The sequence below is a fragment of the Scleropages formosus genome, chromosome 9 (genome assembly GCF_900964775.1).
Source record: "Scleropages formosus chromosome 9, fSclFor1.1, whole genome shotgun sequence".
In the NCBI taxonomy this organism is placed as follows: domain Eukaryota; kingdom Metazoa; phylum Chordata; class Actinopteri; order Osteoglossiformes; family Osteoglossidae; genus Scleropages; species Scleropages formosus.
The window spans coordinates 13,353,425-13,376,892 of record NC_041814.1 but is presented as its reverse complement, the minus strand read 5'-3'; the positions used below and the strand labels follow the sequence as shown (position 1 = coordinate 13,376,892).

The window sequence follows — 23,468 nt, the reverse complement described above, 5'->3', positions numbered from 1 at the left end:
GAAGGTGTCTGTTAAATACCACTTGTCTAACTCACAGCGGGTTTGACTGGGTCCTGCTGTCTGGTGGGTCTGGGGTTCAAGTCCCGCTTGGGGTGCTGGATGGAGGGTGTCGGACGGACTGGTGTCCCATCCTGGGTGTGCCCCCTCCCCCTCCAGCCTTATGCCTCGTGTTGCTGGGTTAGGCTCTGGTTTGCCATGACCCCACTTGGGACAAGCACCTTCAGTTAACAGGTGTGTGTGTGTGTGTGTGTGTGTGTGTGTGTGTGTAAGTCAGGGTTATGATGGTCTGGAGCATATCCTGGAAACACAAGTTGCTAGGCCAAGTCAAGGTACAGCTTAAATAGGACACTGTTCCATTGTAGGGTAACTTTGGAGGAACATGTCTGCTAAATGAATAAAGGTAACTGTTAGAAAGTTGAAGTGCAGGTAATAAAAAGGATCTGTATGAATATTTAGTGTTCAATAGTCTGTGACTTTGCCACCTCTCTGCAGTATCCTTGGCTACTGACTACAGTATTAAAAAGTGACTTTGAGAAGGAAGATGATATGTATTTCAGCTAGGTGGAATAACTGTGCTTTTGGCCTCATTCAGCAGTGGAAATGCTAGTTCGGTGAGATCGGTGAATCAAACAGGTCCATCGGCACTGAACAACAGTAAGAACATTGCTGAGATGTGTCCACTGTGAGGTACCAATTTCACTGCACTGTGGCATGAAACAAGGACAAAATACGTACAGTACATCATTTACCGCTGTTGCTAGGCAACTGCCACAACGAGTTACAGTTCCTGTCCCGTTCCCTGTGGACCTGACATCTTTGCAATGAGTAGAATATGTATGATGTTAAAGCAACAATGCAACTCAATTTAAGTGCCAGAGGGTTCACTCTAAGCACACAGCAGCTGCCTTACTGTTTGATTTAGTTGGTGAACATGTATTTGTTCACTTTCACTCATCCTTTCATTCTTGCAGAAACAAAAGTAGGCTAAAGTCATTGAAAGGTGACAGATTTTTTTCTGTGTAGTTAATTAGGAAATAACTGAATTCTTATCAAATTAATCAGAAACATTTACATTTATATTTACATTTATATTTATTCATTTAGCAGACACTTTTCTCCAAAGTGACGTACACGTCATAGAAAATACAGTTTGTGCAAGGTTTTCTCTTTGTGCTGATGTGTAACTATTAAGGACAGTTAGTTTCCGTCACCATATGTACCGACATTCATCACACAAGTAGCATAAAACTTTACTAGAATATCGCTGATTCCTATTCACCTTCCTAGTAGTTTTTTGTTGTTGTTTTTTTTTTTGAGATACATAGAAACATTTTACATTACGTTGTAGGAGTGGCTCTGTAAAGGATTGATCTGAGCATGATCATGAACATGCATACCTTACGGGCATGAACATTTATACCTTAAATGAACTTAAGAGATCATGGGCAAAGTGAGTCTGGAAGAGATGAGTTTTAAGACACTTTTTAAATGTGGACAAAGGTTCAGCAATTCTGAGCGAGAGGGGGGAGGTCATTCCACCACGACGGAGCCAGAACTGAGAACCTCCGTGCCTTACCTTTCGTGTGTGGGACCACCAAGCGGGCAGATGTGGAAGAGAGTAACAGTGTGGCTAGCGTGTAGCGAATGATCAATTCCTGTAGATAGCTGGGAGCAGTTCCATTGATGCATTTGCATGCCAGGGTCTTAAATTTTATCTGGGCAGCTATGGGAACCCAGTGCAGAGAAATGAGTAGAGGAGATACATGGGAATGCTTTGGCAAGTCAAACACAACTCGGGTGGCAGCATGTGTATCAGCTGTAGAGGTCTGATGGCAGTAGCAGGAAGGCCACAGGAGAGAGTTTCAGTAGTCCAGATGAGATGTTACGATGACCTGGACAAGTAGTTGTGCAGAGTCAGTAGTGAGGTAAGGACAGATCCTGTGGATGTTATGCAGGATGTATCTGCAGGTCCAGATTGTCACTTCAGTGTGCTGAGAAAAAGATGGACTTCAGTCAGTCATCACTCCTGGACTCTTAGGAGGTAGGCAAAATGAGTGAGTTGTCCAGTTTGATCAAGAGATAATTACAGGAAGACAGGCCATCTGGTGGGTGTAGGATTTCTGTTTTGGAGAGGTTGGTGGTAATCAGACATCCATGCAGAGATGTCTGACAGGCAGGCAGTGTTGTGCGCGGAAATGTCTGATGCTCCAGGTGGAAAGGAGAGGAAGAGCTGGGTAACATCAGCATGGCAATGGTATTTGAATCCATGGGAGGCGATGACAGGGCCGAGGGAGGAGGTGTAGATCGAGAAAAACAGAGGACTCGGTACCGAGCCCTGCGAGACGCCGGTTGAGAGAGGCAGAGGAGAAGAACAGGAGCCCTGCCAGACTACTTAATAGGATCTCTCAGATAGGTAGGACTCAAACCATCTTGGTGCCGAAGCTGACTAAGGGAGGAGAGTAGAGTCTGATGATTGACGGTGTTGAATGCAGGAGATGGTTCCGTGTGAGGAATTCAAAAAGTTGATCACAGGCTGCTTGTTCTTGAGTTTTAGACAGAAAAGAGAGGAGGGAGACTGGCCTATAGTTTTGGACCGAGTTAGTATCCAGAGAGGATTTCTTTACCAGAGGTGAAATGAGAGCAGTTTTGAAGGCAGATGGGAAGCAGCCAGAGGAGAGCGAGGAGTTGATGATCTTAGCGATGCAGGTGGAGAGTTGTGGGGAGATGGTCTGTAGAAGTGAGGATGGGATCGGATCTTGCGAGCAGGTGGTGGGTCTGTGTGATATCAAGAGAAACCCTCCAAGTTTCCTAAATAATGGCGTTAGGTACAAAACCAGTGGTCAGACTGAGTCCACCTGGGCAACCTGGCCAACACTTAGCTTCTCTCTTGTCATTAAATGGATCATCTCTTGTCATTGCCCAGCAGTAGTTGCAAGCATTGATGGACTCCATTTGCCCTGCTACTGTTTCTCCATGGATGAAATATCTTGGTGAAATTGCTCACCGTGCTCATCGCTTAATACTCCGCCGTTCGATGGAAAGAATTCCAGATGCGAGTCCAAAAAATGTATCTTGAGGGACATGTTGCAGCCCAGGCATTTGTATGCCTTGAGTAGGTTTTCCACCAACTTCCTGTAGTTTTCTGCCTTGTTATTTCCAAGGAGACTTGTTGCCACTAACTTGAAGGCTTTCCATACCTTCTTCTCCTTGCCATGCAGTGCACGGTCAAATCCATCATCTCCAAGAAGTTCACGAATCTGAGGACCAACAAAGACACCATCCCTTATCTTACCTTCACTTAACCCAGGAAATTTTCTAGTGAGGTACCTGAAAGCTGCATGTATTTTGTCCAGGGCCTTGACAAAGTTCTTCATCAGACCCAGCTTTATGTGTAAGGGTGGCAACAAAATCTTGCTCAATTCAACAAGTGGTTGATGCCGAATATTTTTCTTCTCAGGCTTCAATGACGAACGCACTCGCCAGTCTCTCTTGACATAGTGGGAATCTCTCGTACAACTATCCCTTTTCCGGAGAAAACAGCAGTACTTTGTGTATCCAGCCTGCATGTATTTTAGCTGAGATCGAAGCCCCTTTTTAACTCACTTATCATATACTCTTCCCATACGTGTACACATGTACATGTACTGACAGTACCATATTTTGAAAACTACAGCCGATCAACAATTTTGAGCATCTTTTCATTCTCAGTGAGCCAGAATTAGTGAAGTTTGACTTCATTTCTTTCGGAAGCATTTTGGCTGTAGACCAGTGTAATGACTGGACTTGTTATAGCACTGTATTGTTTTTTATTACATCTTCTTGTGAGGAATGTTCACGACCTAACTCAGGAGTTAATACAAGGGCATCTGCATTATCTGTTACTTTTATTCATTTTGGGGCAGGACCATTGAGTCAATTTTAACTCATAGTGACCGCTCGCGTTGTTTTCTTGGTAAGGGATTGGGGTACGAAAGCAAATTAGCTTTGCCATCTTTGACATGTGTCTTAGAGTTGCAGACCCAGGGGGAAAATGCAGACCCTTCACACACACACTGAGCCAATTTCAAATCGAAACCCAGTTTATTTTGTTCTGAAGCTATGTGGCACCTGCATTACCTGCTGCACCACCATGTCACGGCGTTGATTGTGACTTTGATGGTGAAAACAAATTAAGTTATGACAAGCCTTCAGGTCCCAATGATATGTTTAAGTCCAGGAGCCGGTGCGTTGAAGTTGTACCAGCCGCCTTTCGGCGTTGCTGTACCACAACATACAAATGCTCACGGACGCAGGAGGTAATGGTAAAGTCGGAGGTTTGTCCTCAGCCACTGTAATAAGAACTTTGTTACAACGATAAACCTTGTACCAGTAAAGTAGGGGCTGTAGAGTGCCAAGTGTACCTTGCAGTCATGTTGTGAGTTTAAAGCTGCTATATCCACCTTTTAATCTAGAAATGAAAAGAGGTGCCAAATATCCAATTTAATCAAACTGCAGATCAATTCATTAGTGCCCTTGGTGTGCTGAGCCACACTTTCAGTTGTATTGACTTGTCCCCTTGGAAACTGCAGTATTAGAGTTCACATTTCCTAGTTTGTAATCTAGATTCATTTCACATGCAAACACAGTCTGAAACCGCTCGTTCCAAGTGGGGTTGCGGCGAACCGGAGCCTAACCTGGTAACACAGGGCATAAGGCTGGAGGGGGAGGGGACACACCCAGGACGGGACGCCACTCCATTGCAAGGCACCGCAAGCAGGACTCGAACCCCAGACCCGCCAGAGAGCAGCACCCGGCCAAACCTGCTGCACCACCACACCCCCTAGATTTGTTTCTGACATGCAGAATATTAACATGAAAAATCGTACATCAGAACACACGATAGGAAAGATAACGACAAACAGTAGTTAAGGAACTTGTGACTGATGAGAAAACTTCTGTGTTTTGTCTGAGGTGAAGAACTGCAGTTTTACCCTTGTGCTGCGTACTTCTCTTGCAGTAATAATCTGTAAACTCTCGTAAGGCACAATGACAAAGTAAGCGTATGATAAGGGAAATAAATAAAGAGGGATAATCTCAGGAGGCTGAGATGATAATGGCAGAAGACTTTATTTGTCACTGCTGAGCTGCGCAGGTCCATTCATTCATCAGCAGACCTCCTAGTAGCAGGACTTTCTGCTTCCTTTGAAACAGTTTGGCTCATCTGTTATGCAGGTGGCGTCGAGTGAGGTCGGCCGTGTCTGAAGGACAACGACTAAGCTATTTGCTCAGCTTGATGCGTGTGTGTATTTTAAACAGAAGCAACTTGCCACCTGGCAAATAAATAACGGCGCTCACATTACAGGAAGATGACAAGCCATCCGGTGTCATTTTGCATTGATCGATGGCACACATCTCATCAATAAATGTAAAATTGTTATAAACAAAAAATTTTTTTTTTTTTTTTACTGTTCTATCACGAGGGAGAATAATGTCCAGGCTATAATGACAGCATAATTAGATTTGTTTGCATTAAAATAAAATATCTACCAGTTTAAAGCATCTCTGCCATTAGATATGATTGTTGATATGTCCCTCTGGGTTATAAACACATCTCTTATGTTTTAATCTCCTATTGCATTAGTTCCAACATACACAGCTAGGCATCATCATTGTGACAGTGACATTTCTACTAATGATCTGTTGAATGTTCCTTCATGGCACTTTCTATGACTGGGTCATCTTGCTAATGAACGCTGCCCTTGACGTAGTGGGGTATGTAGGGCAGGTCCTACCTACTGGGTCTTCTCCCCAGCTCTTGTTGCGCTCATTAACTGGGTCTCTTCCCTTGCGGTGTCGCCCACTGGCTACCATTCCTTCATTTGTCCTGCCTTCCTTGTTTCACCGATAGAAAATCTCACAGCATTTGCACAGGGAACGGAGAAGGACAAGAACCTCAGAAAAACAAGCACTTCTTTTTTTTTCCCCATTAGCCATTACGGAGCTCCCACGTATACCTAGAAAGCCTTAAATAATAGTTCAACTGTGCTGCTAAAAAGTGCCAGAACCAGGAGTGATTTTGCAAGTGTAATTACAGTTAAAGGCATGAATAATTTTCACTAAGATAAGCCACTCTAAATAGGATGTCTGTCCCAGTTCTGTCCCTGAAAGACAGTTACCATTTAAGTTGAATGAGGAAATAAAGAGCATCCATTTATTAATTGTGTACATCTGTAACCAGAGGATTCATGTGAAATACATTCCTTCCGTCTTTCAGGTATTTAGGGTAGCTGCTCTAACATGCCCCTTACCCATTTCCAGCTTTCTCTGCAAAACTCCCAAAAAGGAGAATATTATGTGTTTCAGTCACGGTGCAGCAAGGCTCCGAGAGAACACCCTCTGAGATGGTGAGACTAACGTTCTAAATCAAGCAGCAGCCTTGGGCCACAAGCGTGAGGACCACAGGGTGCAAGCACAGTTCCATAATCCAAACACAGTGCTGACACCCAGTTGTGTGGATTCATTTTGATGAGATTTCCGCACATCTGCTGCCAAGCTTCACACCAGTTTCTCCCTGAAATTGGCCTTTATGTCCCATAATAAGTCTAATTACAGTAATGTTTATGATACTCATTAACGATCATGAAATGTGCTCTGACAACAAGGGCATGCTGGGAAGACCAGTGGGGTCTTTCTCATTACAAGAGAGTGTAAGCGAGACTCTGCGTTACGCAAACATTGAGATGGACATCAGCCATAAATTACCGAACCTGACAGCTGGAGAATGGCCAGAAGGTGTTCTGGTGTTTCGGGGGACTGCTTCGGTATGCTGGTCACCCCTGTCGGCTGGCACTGTGCCCCAACCTGAGAGGGAGCAGAATGGTAGGAGGGGAAGGGCATTCCGTGGGTGTTCCAAGGGCATTACGGTCCACGCCAGGGAAAGCAGACCTCACCCATCAGTGTGGTCTGTACAGGTGATGGAGAAGGACTCCGCTGTACGCAGCTCCTCCCCTCACTCCTTCTTCTGTTTCCAGGGACTTCCTGCCCAGAGGATCGGGAATTGTCACCCGAAGACCCTTAGTCCTGCAACTCATCAACTCCAACACAGGTACATCTGCACAGTGTCCAAAGTGTAACGAGTGTACAACTGAACACGGCGCACCACAGTCGGCATTAGAGCTTCCATCAAAGTGACAGACCTCATCCTCTGTGCAGAAGACACACACACACACACACACACACACACACACACACTTTCTGAACCGCTTGTCCTATACGGGGTCGCGGGGAACCGGAGCCTACCCGGTAACACAGGGCGTATGGCCAGAAGGGGAGGGGACACACCCCGGACGGGACACCAGTCCGTCGTAAGGCACCCCAAGTGGGACTCGAACCCCAGACCTACCGGAGAGCAGGACCCGGTCCAACCCACTGCGCCACCACGCCCCCTGTCAGAAGAGACACACAGCGCAAAAAAAAGCCGACCTGTGCAGCACAAATCTCTTTATGCACGAGTGTCATTGCAAATATGCAGGGGTAGGTTGTGAGGTGAGTTATTTACTGTACATGACGGCCTTTAGGACAGCTTTGGAAAGAGCTTCCAGCAGAGGGTAGTATATCCTCTGTGGACAGATTTCACTCAGCTGACAGTCTGCGTACTGAGTCATTCCACCAAGGAAAGGGAAATGTACTTAACTTCGTAAAAATATTATGCTGTTTTCTCTGGAAGAATCTGCTCCTATGCAACTGATGTGTAGCTGGCCACAAAAGGGCTTCGCGTAAAAATAGACAATGGCTGTAGCCTGCAGTGTGGCGCAGTAGCGCAACATGCAGTTGAGTAAACTGGTACAGAAGCTTGACATTTGAAATGTTTTTAAAGATGTGGATCTCGGCGAAATGGGGACAGGGTGCTGTGTCCTCACCAGGCACAAGCTGTCGCCTTCTGTTTTCTTTGTGGCTGATGAATCGGGCAGAATGGTGGTTTACATGCTGCTGCTGTTTTCTTTATTCTGACACCAGGTGCAAATATAATTGACCTTGCAAACTCCTTGTCCGTTTTGATTTCAATACTAGTTTGCTAAGTGTGTGAACAATGTGAAAGATTGCACTAGATTTTTAGTTCCCGGGTTTGTCCCGTGGAACAAAGAAACTCGTCTCGAGGTTTGTCTCTCCAGCCCCATCCTACCATTTTCCTGTAGGTGTTTCTTGACTTTGTCCTTCCTGCTCCCTTCGATGCAGAATACGCCGAGTTCCTACACTGCAAGGGGAAGAAGTTCACAGACTTTGATGAGGTCCGGCAGGAGATTGAGGCAGAGACGGACCGTGTGACGGGGGCTAACAAGGGGATCTCACCGGTGCCCATCAACCTGCGCGTCTACTCCCCAAATGGTAGTGCCTTACCTCTGGTACCTTCTTGCCCGCTTTGCTCTGTGTTCCTCAATGAAGCACCTTTTCCTCACTTGCTTGGCATTCATCTTCAAGAATTTACTGGCAACACAGATATCTCACTGTTTCATGAAAGCTTCACAACTGTACTTATTGAAACTGGTCTTAACATTGGACATTGGTCTTAATTGTGAACATAGTAGGGTACAAAAGGGGTAAAACTGCTTATTTTTATTCTTATGCTGGTAGTATAGTGGTTAGAGCTGCATCCTTTGGACTGAAAGGTTGCTGGTTTGAGTCTAACCTCTAGCTGTAGTACCCTTGATAAAGGTGCTTACCCTAAATTGTTCCAGTGGAAAATTACCCTGCTGTATGTATAGGTAAATAATTGTAAGTAGCTTAATGTTGTAAATTGCTTTGGAAAAAAGCATCTGCTGCATGAACACATATATGTAAGCTGTCTATTACTACCATTGGTCACAATATAGCTTGTGTTTCCATTTTGTTGTTTTTTTTTTTCTGGGGCTGTTTGAAATGTGTTTATTTGCTTTCATGTTCATCATGTTAGTGGCCCGGTGTGGACTCTGACAGTGTCTGACTAGCTGCTGTTCCTCCGGTGCATGTGTTTTCCAACATGCAGTGCTTAATCTGACCCTGATTGACCTGCCTGGGATCACCAAGGTCCCAGTGGGAGACCAGCCACCGGACATCGAGTACCAGATCCGAGATATGATCATGCAGTTCATCTGCCGGGAGAACTGCCTCATTCTGGCTGTCACACCTGCAAACACGGACCTGGCCAACTCGGATGCCTTAAAGCTGGCCAAGGATGTGGACCCCCAGGGTGAGAGAGAGCGGAAATCATTTTATGAGCTCTTTTGAATCAACAGAAAGGTGTAAGAAGTTTTAAATGTTTGCAGCTGTAGTATATCTGTGACATGTAACGTTGCGATTTCTGTAAGCATTTTTACTGGCAAGGAAATGAGACTGAATGAGGAGACTGAGACAGAAACAGAAATTTGTGTTCTGTTATCAGGCTCAGTAGGAGTTTTTCATTGTGATGTCAGCCTTAGAAAGCCCTCGGTAGTCATTTTGCCCTCTTCTCTGTAGGGCTTCGCACCATTGGGGTTATCACCAAGCTGGATCTGATGGATGAGGGAACAGACGCACGGGACGTTCTGGAGAACAAACTATTGCCCCTTCGTAGAGGTACTTTATTGCACGGCACAACACATTAGAGCAGTACATCAGAATAATCTATCCTACTTATAAGGAAGAGTCACACTTGGCTAATCCATTGCCATAATGTATCATAGACAGTACCAGGGTACACACTACAGAACATTTTTCTTGATGGCTCTCAGCATTGGACATACTTTAAGTGTGGTTGGATATAACTCTGCCTTGGTACTGTGTGTGGAGTTCTGCGCAGCGAATACACTGGGGTTGTGGTGTGTAGGAGCTGGACGTGTTCCAGATGGATCTAGCCTCAGGCTACAGGTTATTCTCGATAAATTACCACCTGGTGCAGCAGATTTCATGCCTTATGGTCCAGTTTATGTATATAACCCAATAAAATGATATTTTAAGGTCTTGCTCAAAATGGTTTTACACCTCACTAGAGAAGATTATTCCTATTAGCCTTTATGACATGCATCAAAAAAGCTTATTTTAAAACAAGGCTGCAATTAATTAAAGTTTTTTTGTGTTTGGATAAAATTCTGTAATCCTCTTGGCATTTTTTTTAGATCTTCAAAACCAGTTCACAGACCCACAGTAATGCTGGTCTTCGCCATACCACGGACAAGCGTATGTGCTGAAAAATAGGAAAATTTTCAGCATTTTCAACATTTTCAATAAAGGTTAATTATATTTTGGATTAATAAATGGCCAGGAATTTTACGTATTTAGGATGATTTCCATAAATTCTTACAACTATTACAGAAGTGATTGCATGTTTTATGTATTTAGGTTAGGCTGGCAAAGACATTTAGCAGGCACTTTTGTGATGTACAACTCAGTGTAAAAAGTGCACTTCACAGCACGAGAAGAACTTTAGACAAAGACGCGATTGCTGAAGTACAGTCAGTTTCCCGATTTGACCGTTTTTGCAGGTGCACATTACATGAGTAGCTGCATGTTGAATTAAGTCTGATAGAAAATACGAAGGTGACTGTGGTACATGAGGTGATGCAACTTGTGATGCAATTAGGAGATCAGTTGAGAAGCACACCTGAAAGAGGTGCATTTTGAGATCCTTCTTGAATGCTGAACAGACAGCAGTTCTGAGGGAGAGAGGGACCTCACGCCATTACATCAGAACCAAAAAACTGTGGACATTAGGTTTTGCACCTCTCATGAGTTCATGTGGAGTTCTGTAAGCTGCCTGTTTGACATGGCAGATTGCAAAGCCTGCATTGGATTCTGTGCTGTGTCAAGTTGTCTCAGATGAATTCCTAATACTCTTTGGCCTTGTCCTCCCAGGGTATATTGGGGTGGTAAACCGCAGTCAGAAGGACATTGAGGGCAAGAAGGATATTAAAGCTGCACTGGCAGCTGAGAGGAAGTTCTTCCTGTCTCACCCTGCCTACAGACATATGGCAGACAGCATGGGCACTCCGTACCTACAGAAAGCGTTAAACCAGGTGAGGCCACTCTATAAGGAAGGTCATAAGGTTCTTGATTCCACCTCTAGACCAATGGTGGAGAGGTCAATTACAATTACATTGCTGCTACAAAACTGCTATTTAGCTGAAAATACTTTCATACTTAGGGGGTGCGGTGGCGCAGTGGGTTGGACCAGGTCCTGCTCTCCAGTGGGTCTGGGGTTCGAGTCCCATTTGGGGTGCCTTGCAACGGACTGGCATGCCGTCCTGGGTGTGTCCCCTCCAGCCTTATGCCCTGAGTTGCCGGGTTAGGCTCTGGCTCTCCGCGACCCTGTGTGGGACAAGCAGTTCAGACAGTGTGTGTGTGTGTGTGTGTGTACTTTACTTTAATTTTTGCCTCCAGAGGGAGAAACAGGCCTACAGATGGGAAGAAGCATAACTGGAAAATAAGATCATAATAAGGAATTACCTTTTCTGTGCTCAACCCTTGAATAATAGTAGCCGGAGATGCAAGATTTGTTCATTCTGCTTTGTGACCTCTAGTGTGTTTATTCCAGCAACTGACAAACCACATCCGGGACACTCTGCCTGCATTCCGCAGCAAGCTGCAGACCCAGCTGCTGGCTCTAGACAAAGAGGCAGAAGAGTACCGCCACTTCCGGCCTGATGACCCATCCCGCAAGACCAAAGCTCTGCTGCAGTGAGTGTCACCCTGACTGACATTCTGGCTGTGCTCCTTGGGGTTGTATGTCACGGTATCCACACATCTTGAATTGGTCCAGGTTTTGCAGATTTACAGCAGGCTACATGTAGATATAGTGTGTATATGCTGCAGTGTTCCTGCTGCATATGGACAAGCAAACCATATGCCTTGAGTTAGGTACTGAAATACTATGATCACTTCACATTGGAACTGCTAATACATTACAGTGAATTCTGTCAAAGTTGAACTCGAACTGAGAAAAAAGAATAGCAGTGAGCCAAAGTATTTGCACGCAGTAAATGATTTAAAGCTGTTAGTTGAGATTGTGAGACAAGATGAAGGAAACAAAGGGCAGATCTATCAGTAAACAAACTGTGCAGAACTCACTGTGGGCTTTATGAAGGAAAAGATTTGAAAGCAAGTTCACAACTTGAAATACTGAGTTGTTTCTGTATAATTTAATATAATTGTTTTATGCATTTACATTCAGTTTCAAAACGCGTCTTTACTGCCCTGTAGGATGGTGCAGCAGTTCTCGGTGGACTTTGAGAAGAGGATCGAAGGCTCCGGTGACCAGGTGGACACAGTGGAGCTCTCTGGTGGAGCCAAGATCAACCGCATCTTTCATGAGCGTTTCCCTTTTGAACTGGTCAAGGTGAGTGCATCATTCTATATTCTGTCCTCTTAACAGTATTATCACCTTTTTTTGCACACGCAGAGTAAATGGCATCCTGCATTTAAGTCAGGGATGTCAAACCATGTTCTTGAAAGCCTGTGTGCATTCTGTTTTTCATTTCAGTTCATTCCAATGAGCAGATAATTGCCTGAATTATTAATATTGTGGCATTTTTCCCAGAATATATTGCAAAATCCCCTCTGTGGATTGCAACCTTGCCATGGTGAAGGGGTTTGACTGTTCCAAGGATCCTGAGAGTTATGGTGTTTAGAGTATTGTGCTCTTGGTGGGGTCTCTCTTGGCAAATTGGTCAAAGGTTTGGAGTCAGACAAAAAGCAATACGAATAATAATCTCCTATAAAAGCTCAAAATAGTAACACGAGTCCCTTGCCCAGACTGGGGTCACTGGGACCTGCCCCAAGAGCCAAGGTTTGGGTGTAGTGTTTGTCAGCAGTTGACCAGTATAACCCAGCTGTCTCTGTCCAAAAACGCTTCTTGGAGCAGTCCTTTGCGCTCACCAGGCAAGGTGAGGTGTGGGGATCGATTACAATGTCTGCTGAGATATGGACATGTATGGGGCAAATCTATATGACTTACACTATTGCAGTGAAAACAATAAGTATGCTGGGTTTGTGGAGTGTAGGAGCTGGACACATTCCAGTAACTCTTCCATCCACACACAGTATTTCTGTAGTACCTAGAGTTCTAGAGTCTGGTACCTACAGTGTGGTGGCCTCTCTCCTTCTCTGAAGTTGCTCCATGTGGGTTTGGGGAGAGTCTACAGAATGCCCACGACTAGGAGCTGAGCAATAGGAGTCGATTTCAGTGGCTGAGAAAGTTGCCTTGATGAGGCTGGTGGAAAATTTTGACCAATGTTTGTTCATGTGCCACCTGTGTGCCCACAGATGGAGTTTGATGAGAAGGAATTGCGGCGTGAAATTAGCTATGCTATCAAGAACATCCATGGAATCAGGTGAAGCCTTTATCACAGTTGATGACTTTGGTTATGCTTGCTAGATGTTTTCATCCATAGAAACTTGCACAACAGCATGTTTACTCAAAAAAATAAAATCAGTTAAAATAGCTTGCTTATAGGTAGAATTGCAGAGCTCTTTGCAGCCTTTTCATAATGGCAGCTTTTTAGACACTACTCTGTCTACTGCCCCACAAAACTGATTTTCAACTTGCGACCTCTCAACGCTGTGGCATTCAAATAGTTCTCTTATATTATTCTCTCCTTCCCTGTAGTACTTTGCCTTTCACTCTTTATGGCAATTCTGGGCCTCCCTCCCACTTTGCTTGCTGTCTCCCAATGCAGGACAGGGCTGTTCACCCCAGACATGGCATTTGAGGCCATTGTGAAGAAACAGGTAGTGAAGTTGAAGGGGCCCTGTGTCAAGTGTGTGGACATGGTCATCCAGGAACTTATCAACACAGTGCGCCAGTGCACTGCCAAGGTACCTGGTGCAGACCTTGATCAGCATAGCTCATTCACACTGGGGACTCTCTAGGGACCACCCACTCCACAGCTAATACACACTGGGGACTCCTTGAGATAATCTACCCACTCCAGAGACAATTCACACAGGGGACCACCATCCACACTGTGCTTTGCATCACTGAAGCTTTACTTTACTGCTACTGATCTTTTATTACAGCTTTCCTGTATGTTTGCTACACCCAACAGGTTGCAGATCAACATGTACTGTTTACCTTACCAAACAGATACTTTTACTTAGCTTACTTTTGTATGTTTCAGCCAAAGGTTACAATTTCTTCATTAAACCTGTTGTGCTTTGATGTGTGATGTGTTTAGCTGTCCTGATGTGCAGGTGTCCTCGATTTGTCATTCCAGCTAGGGACCTTTCCAAGGCTACGGGAAGAGACGGAGAGAATCGTGACCACGCACATCCGGGACCGAGAGAGCCGGGCCAAAGACCAGGTCATAGACCCACATGCATGTACCTCAAGTACATGCGCAAGCGTACTCACCGAAATGGGAACATAAAAGCTTATGTGAAGCTCACACCCAGGTTGATGCTGATAGATACAGACCTGCTGTGATACATGAAGGTTTACCTGATGCAGTTTGTATTTTGCAGGTTTTACTGCTTATTGAGGTCCAGCTCGCTTACATCAATACAAATCATGAAGACTTCATTGGCTTTGCAAAGTGAGTTTATTACAAACAAAATCCTAAATTTATTGCTCTAAACACATATCTTTCTGGTGACTGTTGCTCAGTGTACAATACATGCTTGGAAGGAAAAAAGGTTGGACACTTGGTTGAATTTTCATACAAAACTTTGCCCACTTTGCCCTTCTTTTATGAAAATTAAAGAGGACATGAAGCATGATTGTCACAAGTTTGTAAATGTAAAATACTATTGTTAATTAGGGACAAGCGGTTCAGATGATGTGTGTGTGTATTGTTAATTAACTACGTTTAAAATGTTAGATTCAAGCTGTAGTTAAAGTAAGTTGAAATGGAACTGTCTTGAAATCCCCCCAGCGCACAGCAGAGAAGCAACCAAATGAGTAAGAAAAGCTCAGCAGGAAATCAGGTGGGTCAAACCTGAGGACAACATTGACTACTGAGTGGTGAGGTGTGCAAGTGTGTGTGAGTGTGTGTTTGTTCAGATTGTAGGAGGAGTCTGAGCAAAGCTGCGGGACGAACAGTTCAACAGTGTGGTCAGAAGCTGCTATTGCCTGCCTGCTTTCCTTTATTTAATTGTGTGCCTGCTTGTTTATTTGGCTGATGTCCTTTTATTGTCTCGGACGTTTCTGCGTTCTTTCAGTTTGTTGATTTTTTTTAATGTTAAAATTAACAACGGCCCTGTTTTGTTTTGTCCATTTCTTTGTCTGCTTTTTATCCTTATCCCTTATCCACCTTTTGCTCTGCTGACCCCTCTGTTTAACCATGCCTGTGTCTGGAATGTACATCCATGCATCTTGTCCACACCCTCTCCCCCTTGGCATGTTCCTCGTTATTTGTCCCTGGCGTCCTGTCTGTGCAGCTCCACCACACTGATTGACCTGCTGGGGGGACCTGGTAAGTAATTCCAGACTGGAGAGGTACAGGCTTCACCATGACCAGCAAGAGATAAGGGAGAGATTTTGCTGAAGCCACTCATCACCTTGTCTCCTTTTTTCTTTTGGTTGAATACCAAACAATAAGCTTACAGTCCTTAACTCATAAACTTGACAGAGATTGGAGACCTGATTGTAAGGCCATCTCATCATAAATCAACCAGACTGTAAGTTGAAAATTATTCGTAACATTTGCAGAGTTTGCAAACTGCACATAAAAAAATGCAGTATTGAGGTTATTAATTCAGAAAGTCAAAAGATGACCTTTGCAATGTTCTCATCTGTTCAAGTTTCATCATTATTTTTCCTTTCCTTTCTATAAAAACTGCTTACGTTTTTTTAATAGCACTAGTAGCATTATTTAGACATTGGGTTAAAAAACCAAAACAAGACAAAAGAAGCTTGCTGCTGTAATACTTTTGGCAAATTACCACAGCAGTAAAGGTAGCAGTTTAGCTGGGGGATTCTGGGAGTGCTGCTGAATGCTGAGATTGCCTTCGAACCCCACAAATGGTGGGTTCCCAAAAAAATGTGGCGACATGATTGAATTTGGGATTATAGCAGGCTGCTGGTATCTGTGAACATTTGTAATTCCAAAGTCTGTAAATCAAGGACTTGCTGTACTGAAATGTGACTGGATTACTGTGAGCGGCAATATAAAAGAACCAGTGTGTGATATTATTCTTATTGTCTGTATTAATGATCTTTGATGGAACATCACAAAGTTTTTGATGAAAAGTCATTTTAGTAGCTTCTTAACAAATTAATATCTCGATTTAGGAAATACAAACATGTAGCGTTCCTACTAATGCTTATTTTGTTAGCTGCATTCTTATTGAAGATTTGGATGCTGTTTATTCTTTCAAGTCAATATTCTTTTGTGCTGTTTTACCACTCACTGTAATTTGGATTGACAAGGATTAAAAGAAGAATTTATGTACTTGTTTTTTCTTTTTTTTAACCTTAACTTTTGTCGCGTACCTCAGATCGTTTGAAGGGACGTCACATGGAGTTGTTCTTGACGTTGCCGACAAAGAGGTGCAGAATAGAGAGTCGCCTTGCCCATCCACAGTGTCTTATGTCATGTTTTATTCTCTCCCCTCCCTGCCGCTGTTTCAGGCTGCAGCTCCTCCACCTCCCAGCCAAATTGTACGAGCCCAGTTTCTGTAAGCCTTACTGCTGCTCTCCATTGTAACTGTGTGTGTTGGGGCTGGCGGGCCACAATGGCCACCTTCGCTCTCGCCGTACAGGGTGGAGCTGTCCTCTTGGCCACACGCCCCCATGGGCACAGCTTGGATTCAAGCTCGTGTACTTGTCGCCTAAGTGCAATATGTGTCATCCACATACCACATCTGCGGTTCTTAAATATGATGCTTACACGTACTTAAAATTATGTGGGGGAAAGCTCATTAATGTCTACGATTGGAAATGAGATTATGAAAAAATATTTGCGCATTATTCCCACATAGACTGTTTTGTTGAGTGGCCCGTTTTAAAATCGTTCTTATCGGAAGAGCTTTCGCTGATGACACTAGAAGTAAGGTGATGCTGCGTTTGGGTGGCTGTATTGGTTTGAATCCAGGTTCACACTCTTGACATCCCTTCTGATATCACTGGGCCTCTTCATCAGCACACTAGAGAGTCAAGCTCCTATTAACCCCACTTTAATCCACACCCCTCCACAGCTCTCCTTACACATGGCTTGTACCAGTTTGCAGAACTGTGTTTTAAGTGATTTGCTCGCTCTTACCGGATTGAAGCTGGAATAGCTGGAATAGCACTTTGTTTGAAGATCATTCCAAATGATGTAAATGCAGTTTAGACTAATTGCTTAGTGAATTGTACGTAATTTGTCGAAATTAAAAACGCGCACTGTTCTGCAGGCTTCGGACAGGTTCAAGCACACCTGTGTGTTCACCGACTAATCGCACACACGTCCTGGCTCCTGAGGAGAGCAGAGAAAAGCATGTCCCTCAAACACGGTGAAACGGAAACTCGTGACACAGTGCCTTCTGGAGTTTTCGTAGCACTCGTAAGCGAACTGAAAACTCTGCGTAGTTGTATTGTGGGCCTGCTGCCTCTGTTAACTCCCCAACTTTTCTCTTAAATTCTGAGCGGTTGCATCACTTGTGCGTGTGTCAATACAGTGTCACTGTTCCACTTTATCACCTCAAGGTTGAGGGTTCTCTTTAAAAGTTCTGAGTATAGGTTAAATTGCCGCCGTTCTGCTCATTTGCGTGAATGCTGTGTTCATTAGCATAAAGGAGGATGTGTGTGTCATTTCCCGATCATCTGTGTATCATCTCATCCCTCAGCCCTTCTATATTATTCTCTCGGATAACTTTCCTTCTCTGCTTCCATCATCATTGCTGCCATCATATATTTTTTTAATCCCATCACACCTTTGTTTCCCTCCCTTGCCACATAGTTTTAGCTTTGCTTTCTCTTGCCGCTGGGATCGAATTGTCTGCGAATTTCCGCTCTTGCCTTTTCTTTCTTTTTCTCTCATGAAGGATGAGAAAGACTCCATATATACCGTCTGTGTGGATGGAAAGTGGCAAAAACAAGTAGTGACTGAGATCTAAAATCTACAGATTTTTACACAAGTATATTTTAGCTGTTCGTTGACCGCCCTTGTATATTTGTTTACGTATTGGAATATTTACTGGGTGCATAAAATGCACATTTTCCCAGTGTTGTGAAGGATAATGTAAAGTGGAAAAGAAAGTTTTGAATTTCATGTCTCTTGAAATTACTGTATTTGCTCTTATTCTCACAGAGATCCTCAAAAGTGAAACTGGAGAGAAATAACCTCCAATATTTTTCTTTTGCCTCTGCAGTACTAACCTCCATACCTGTGCACCTATTCCTTTCAGTCTGCGCCTCTTTGCAGTACCTCTGAACCTGCTGGATCATCTGCTGGACTAGCATCTCGAAACCTTAAGCACTGTTCAGACTCTTATGCCCTCTCCCCAAACCGCTAATTCAGGAGTCATTGCTCACTCCTGAAATCTCGACCCCGTACAGGTGATCCGCAAGGGCTGGCTGACCATAAACAACATCAGCATCATGAAGGGCGGGGCCAAGGAGTACTGGTTTGTGTTGACGGCAGAAAGTCTGTCCTGGTTCAAAGATGACGAGGTGAGCTTTGATTAGCATATGTCATAGATGTTTTTTTTGTTTTAATCATTTCTCTACATTTCGTGGTATACGTATACTTTTACAAATACATATACTACCAAACATTTTTCGTGATATTCACACCCTTACTGAAAATCAGTATTCCTCTCTGTGACATCCTTGAACATTATTTTTGAAGGTTTTCAGATTTAACCAAAAAATTGGTTTGAGCTTTTGTAAAAGACCAAATCTAAGCCACCCTCCCTACAGGTCAAGGAATTTCATTTAGCAGAGCTTTATAAAAAAATGTTTTGTCAGCGTGTCCATTTGTTAATGTTATTGCAAAGAAGTTGGTCATCACTCGTCAGTACAAAAGTGGATTTTATTTTTATTTAAATGAGAAAGAAACAGAAGTGTCTTCAGCAGTAAGGGATAAGTGTCAGATTACCTTCACTGTCTTCAGTATGAAGCCTTAGCCCTGGAATGGGTTTGTAAGTAAGGTTAATGCAGAGGAGGGGTCTTCCATTTGGTAATGGGCTTCAAATACTGTCATGTTTACACCAGTTGTGCGGGACACATGACAAGATCCTTTAAAAAGCACAAAACATGAAAAGTACAAGTCGGAGGGGTTTTTGCTTAGTGAACGGTAGATTGCGTTCTGCAGTTAGACATCCCACTTGGGTGGGGTGGGGGTGGTGCGCCTCTTGGTCAGTTCTCAGGGCTGGCTGTGAATGCTGACTTTGCCTGACGGGCTGCCGTCTGTCTGCCTGTCTGTGCCTGCTGTACAGGTGCAGGAAGTTCTGCACAGCAAGTGTAGACAGGCAGACACACGACAACTCCCTCGGCCCACAGGGGCCACGTCACAAGGTGGGCAGCTCAGGTGGAGGATACCAAAGGTGTGTAATCGTACTTTAGTGTCCGATTTTTTTTTTTTTTAATGGTGTATGCCATCAATTCCTATTTTCCAATCCAAAAGGGTCTAATAAAAAAAAAAAATCTTGTTCTCACTAAAACTGTCTTAATTGTCTTAAGTGTTTTTCATGTAACTACTTCATGTTCACCATCATGCATGTTTGGCCCTGATAATGCCTCCTTCCTTCTCAGTGTATTACGCTTGGGAAGCAGAGATTATACCGAAGATCCCTTTGTCTGAGATTCCCCTTCCTCTGCCTCCCACACACCATGTAACTGCTGTCACTCTCCTTGCCGTCACTGGCCCGCTGCAGCCACTCGCCTCCTTCACTATGCTGGATCCTGCGACTGGCTCCGAGGAGACGTGAAAGACTCTTTTAATGCCAAGTAGCACATACTGACTTGTAACACAGCACTGTACTCCCTTTCAAACTTTTGGCCAAAGTCTTATGGTGGTATGCAGAACTAAATAGGACTCAGATTTTGTGTTTATGATATAAAATCATTGATTAGTTTCTTAATTAAACGCCCTTCCAAGGTGGGATCTTAGTCAAGGCTCTTCAGAAGGCCATCGAAGAAGCCCTCCTAAGGTCTAGAGATTATTTCATGGGGTGTGAGGTTCAAGTTAGCTCTGATTTTGAGGACCAAAACCCCCGCTGTAGAAACAGTGGTAAACCTCTTTCCCTCCCTTATTGCCCCTTCTAGAAGTCTCATATATCACCTCCTCTTCCTGTTCCCCCCTTTTCTCCTTTTTTTTCTCCCTCTCTCCACCCTCTGTACCCCTGCCCCCCCACCCTTTGGGAGTTCAGGCATTTGGACGGGTTCATTCTGACACAGCTGGAATTGGCCCAGGCCAAGCTAGCGCACACACACACACACACACACACACACACACACACCCACACATACACACACATACACATGTGCGAGCACTCACACACACACTCTCTTGACTCCACTGAGCTATTGCTTATTACCAGTTTACACATGGTGACTCATACAATCTTGAGATCTTTGGCATATACATGTAGAAAATTAACACTGTCCTGTAGCTCATTAATTTACCATGTAGCATTTTGTACTACAAATTACATTAAACAAAAAAGCACAATCAATTAAAGCATATGCTTTTTATAATCTGATAGCGATCCGATTGAACAGATGCAAACAGACATAGATTATATTAAATAGGTCTTTTGTAAGATTTGTATTTCGTGTTATTTGCTGTTTTATTTGAAATGATCAATAGTATGTTGTATTTTTTAAAAAGTGCTTTGTTTGCTTTCTGTGTTTCGCTCCAACAAAGCACTGGTATTAACTTCTTCTAGGTTCAGCAATCATTCGTTTCATAAATATTTTGCATGTTTTCTATATGGACTTAACTGGTTGCCATTCATTTATTACAGCTGAACTGCACGGTGTAACCAACTGCCAGCGCTTACAGAGCAGCACAGGGACTTGCTAGCAGTTTGTGCTCCATGGCATGTCAGCACCTTGTTCTGCAGAGACTTTTTACTGTCTCAGAAATTTGCCAAACAAAACTTTCACTCATGCTCTGTCCCGCTCTCTCTCTGGTTTTTGCATACGCCCCCTTTGTGCTCCGCTTTTACCGTTTCCCGCTTTCCCTAACGTCTCTTGTCCCCTGTTTCTTTTCCCCTGTCTCCAAGGGACCCCCAGTCCTTACTGGAATACTGTAGGCTTTCTCCAAACACCAGTGTCCAGAGACTTGCGTAGAGAAATCCCACATGCCATTGCTATTTCCACACTTGAACGCACCCCCTTCCCCCAGTTCACCCCCAACCCCTACCCCACCCCACTCCCCTTTCACCCCACAGTAGCTCACCTAGCCAGGCCGGGCTGTGGCTCCCTCTCCCTCTTTCTCCAGCATGTAGCCCGAGACAGAGTTATTAGTCTTACACACAGCTGTACTTCACTGAGACTGTTATGCCCATCTGCGAACCACCCTACCGTAGTGCACAAGTGCTCATTGTGCTTTGAAAAAGTAAAAAACGTCAGCAAGCTAGAGCGCGTAGTGGCTGTATTGGGTGCAATACAAGCACGCACACAAACACATCCATCCAAATTGACTTTGCACCATCCATGCCAGTAGCTTCACACAGTACAGCACTGAAAATAATGTCATTTAAGTAACAGCCATAGTTTTAGACAAATTAGTCAGTTTATCTGCACACAGTAGGCTGCATAGGTCTGTGAGTCTCAACTTGATCTCGAAAGTGATACACGGGCTTAGTGGCCAGACACAGAAGAAACCCTCCATGTTACTCAAAGTCAAAATGTGTGTGTTGATTTACTTATTATCGTGTATAAATCCTTCCATACCAATAAAACACGAACATAATAGTTTTTCAGCCTGTCCGTAATGCACAGTGATGCTAAAACAGAGGATCTGTGACCGAGTCCAGTGATCAGATCAAGTTCATTCCCATCACGCTCATATTTTTGGTCTAGAGTTGCTAAACTCCAGAGAAGATGTTGGATTGCCACTGTGCGAAACAGCAGGTCCTTGGGATGGCACGGTATCCGCACCGTTTTGCTCTTTCACTTACTGTGAGCAGCTGCTTCTTTCCTCCGCACAGGGGATGCAACGGGCCTTAATGAATGCCTTAGTTTTTCACACTACGAACACAAGTGGACCAAAAAAAAACAAGAGGCCCTCCGACGAATCGGGGAGAAAGAGAGAGCCCATTAGAGACAGACAGGAGAGAAGAGAGCAGCAGCGCACATTCCGCTAACCTAGTCCCCAGTTTGCGTATCTGAGGAGGATGCCCTTCCTTGCACTGTCTAACCAATGTGCAGACTACTGTACACCAGTATCATCCTGAACAGGTAGTCTGAACACTGGGATGACGGAGCAGGAGCCCTCCTCATTGCTTCTCGTAGCCGTCCCGGGGTGCTGTGGAGGAGGTAAAAGCCAACGGAATGGCGCTTCTTCATTTCTCGCCTCTCCACCATCACTCTCCCATCAATAAGGAATCAAGAGAAGTGCACCTCTTATGGATGTTACTATCCCTGTCTCCATCTCATTGTCCTCTCCGATTTGCTGCCTTTTGTCTTTTTGTTCCTTTTCTGTCCCCCCTGTCCCCGGTCCCTTCTTCGGCTGACCCTCTCCAGGCTGCGCGGAATATCCAGCCTTGACGTGGCACATTCGCTTAGACAACTGGGGAATCTGGCAGTGCATTTAGGGAAGGGATATTAAAAAAAGCGCGAGAGAGGGAGGGACCGAGCAGCCATATATGGGTTGATGCGACCCTTGGGGAAAGTGCTTGAAGTGATCTGCCGTTCCTCTTTCTCTTTCCCTCTTTTTCTTCGTTGTCTCGATCAGACCCTACCTCCCCGACGGGTCGTCCACAGCAGTATGCAATCTGTCTTTCCTCCATCTTCCCTCTTCCCCCACCTTTTTCCCCCCTTTTCATTCCTCTTTCCCGCTCTCCATCTTTCTTTCTCCCTCTCTCTGTCTCCCTGGGCACTAAAACGGTACCAGATGTTGAAGACTTAACGCCAGGCAGTCATTTCATATTTTTTTTCTTTCTCTGAAAACTCAGGCAGGAAGTGGGCCCCTCTGGAATGGAAAGAAAAAAAATGTTTAAGAAAGAAAACGGAGGGAGAAAATGAGGGCTCTCAGAGTTTGCAGCGTGACTGCGGTTGTGGGAGCGCAAACTCTATGTATGAGCGTTCGCGCCGAACACACTCGCTTTGCTCACACTGCAAAGCACTTGCTCAGTTGGACTCACTCAGCCAGACACTTTTTCCTCAAGAATCACACACCCCATTTGTCTCCTCTTTGCCTTTTTCTAATTTACAGCACCACCTCCCTTGCTCTTTATTGAGTCTCTCTTCTCCTTGCCATTCCATCCTTCTGTTTCTTCCCCACCCCAAGAAGTCACTCGCTGCCATGTGATTCTTGCTGTAACCGAAGCCCTTTCCTAGGACTGAAAGCCCTTCTGGATGGAGCAGGAGGAGCTGGGTGGAGGACAGGGGA

The 23,468-nt window shown here is 44.4% G+C and overlaps 1 protein-coding gene across 7 annotated transcripts in view; it reads left to right on the top strand.

Moving 5' to 3' along the window:
- Positions 1–23,468, top strand: part of LOC108923509 (dynamin-2-like) — a 41,783-nt gene that overhangs the window by 6,000 nt on the left and 12,315 nt on the right. For 4 of the 7 annotated variants that reach the window (XM_018734289.2, XM_018734286.2, XM_018734284.2 and 1 more), the window contains exons 2-15: positions 7,011–7,084; positions 8,215–8,364; positions 9,002–9,205; positions 9,472–9,570; positions 10,846–11,006; positions 11,525–11,667; positions 12,190–12,325; positions 13,252–13,319; positions 13,665–13,803; positions 14,202–14,288; positions 14,449–14,519; positions 14,859–14,910; positions 16,556–16,585; positions 18,464–18,577. In XM_018734289.2, the coding sequence (XP_018589805.1) occupies positions 7,011–7,084; positions 8,215–8,364; positions 9,002–9,205; positions 9,472–9,570; positions 10,846–11,006; positions 11,525–11,667; positions 12,190–12,325; positions 13,252–13,319; positions 13,665–13,803; positions 14,202–14,288; positions 14,449–14,519; positions 14,859–14,910; positions 16,556–16,585; positions 18,464–18,577 (1,528 nt within the window). Of the gene's footprint in view, positions 1–7,010; positions 7,085–8,214; positions 8,365–9,001; positions 9,206–9,471; positions 9,571–10,845; positions 11,007–11,524; positions 11,668–12,189; positions 12,326–13,251; positions 13,320–13,664; positions 13,804–14,201; positions 14,289–14,448; positions 14,520–14,858; positions 14,911–15,363; positions 15,471–16,555; positions 16,586–18,463; positions 18,578–23,468 lie in introns of those variants that run through there. The other 3 variants (XM_018734287.2, XM_018734285.2, XM_029254589.1) reach the window with 2 other exon arrangements.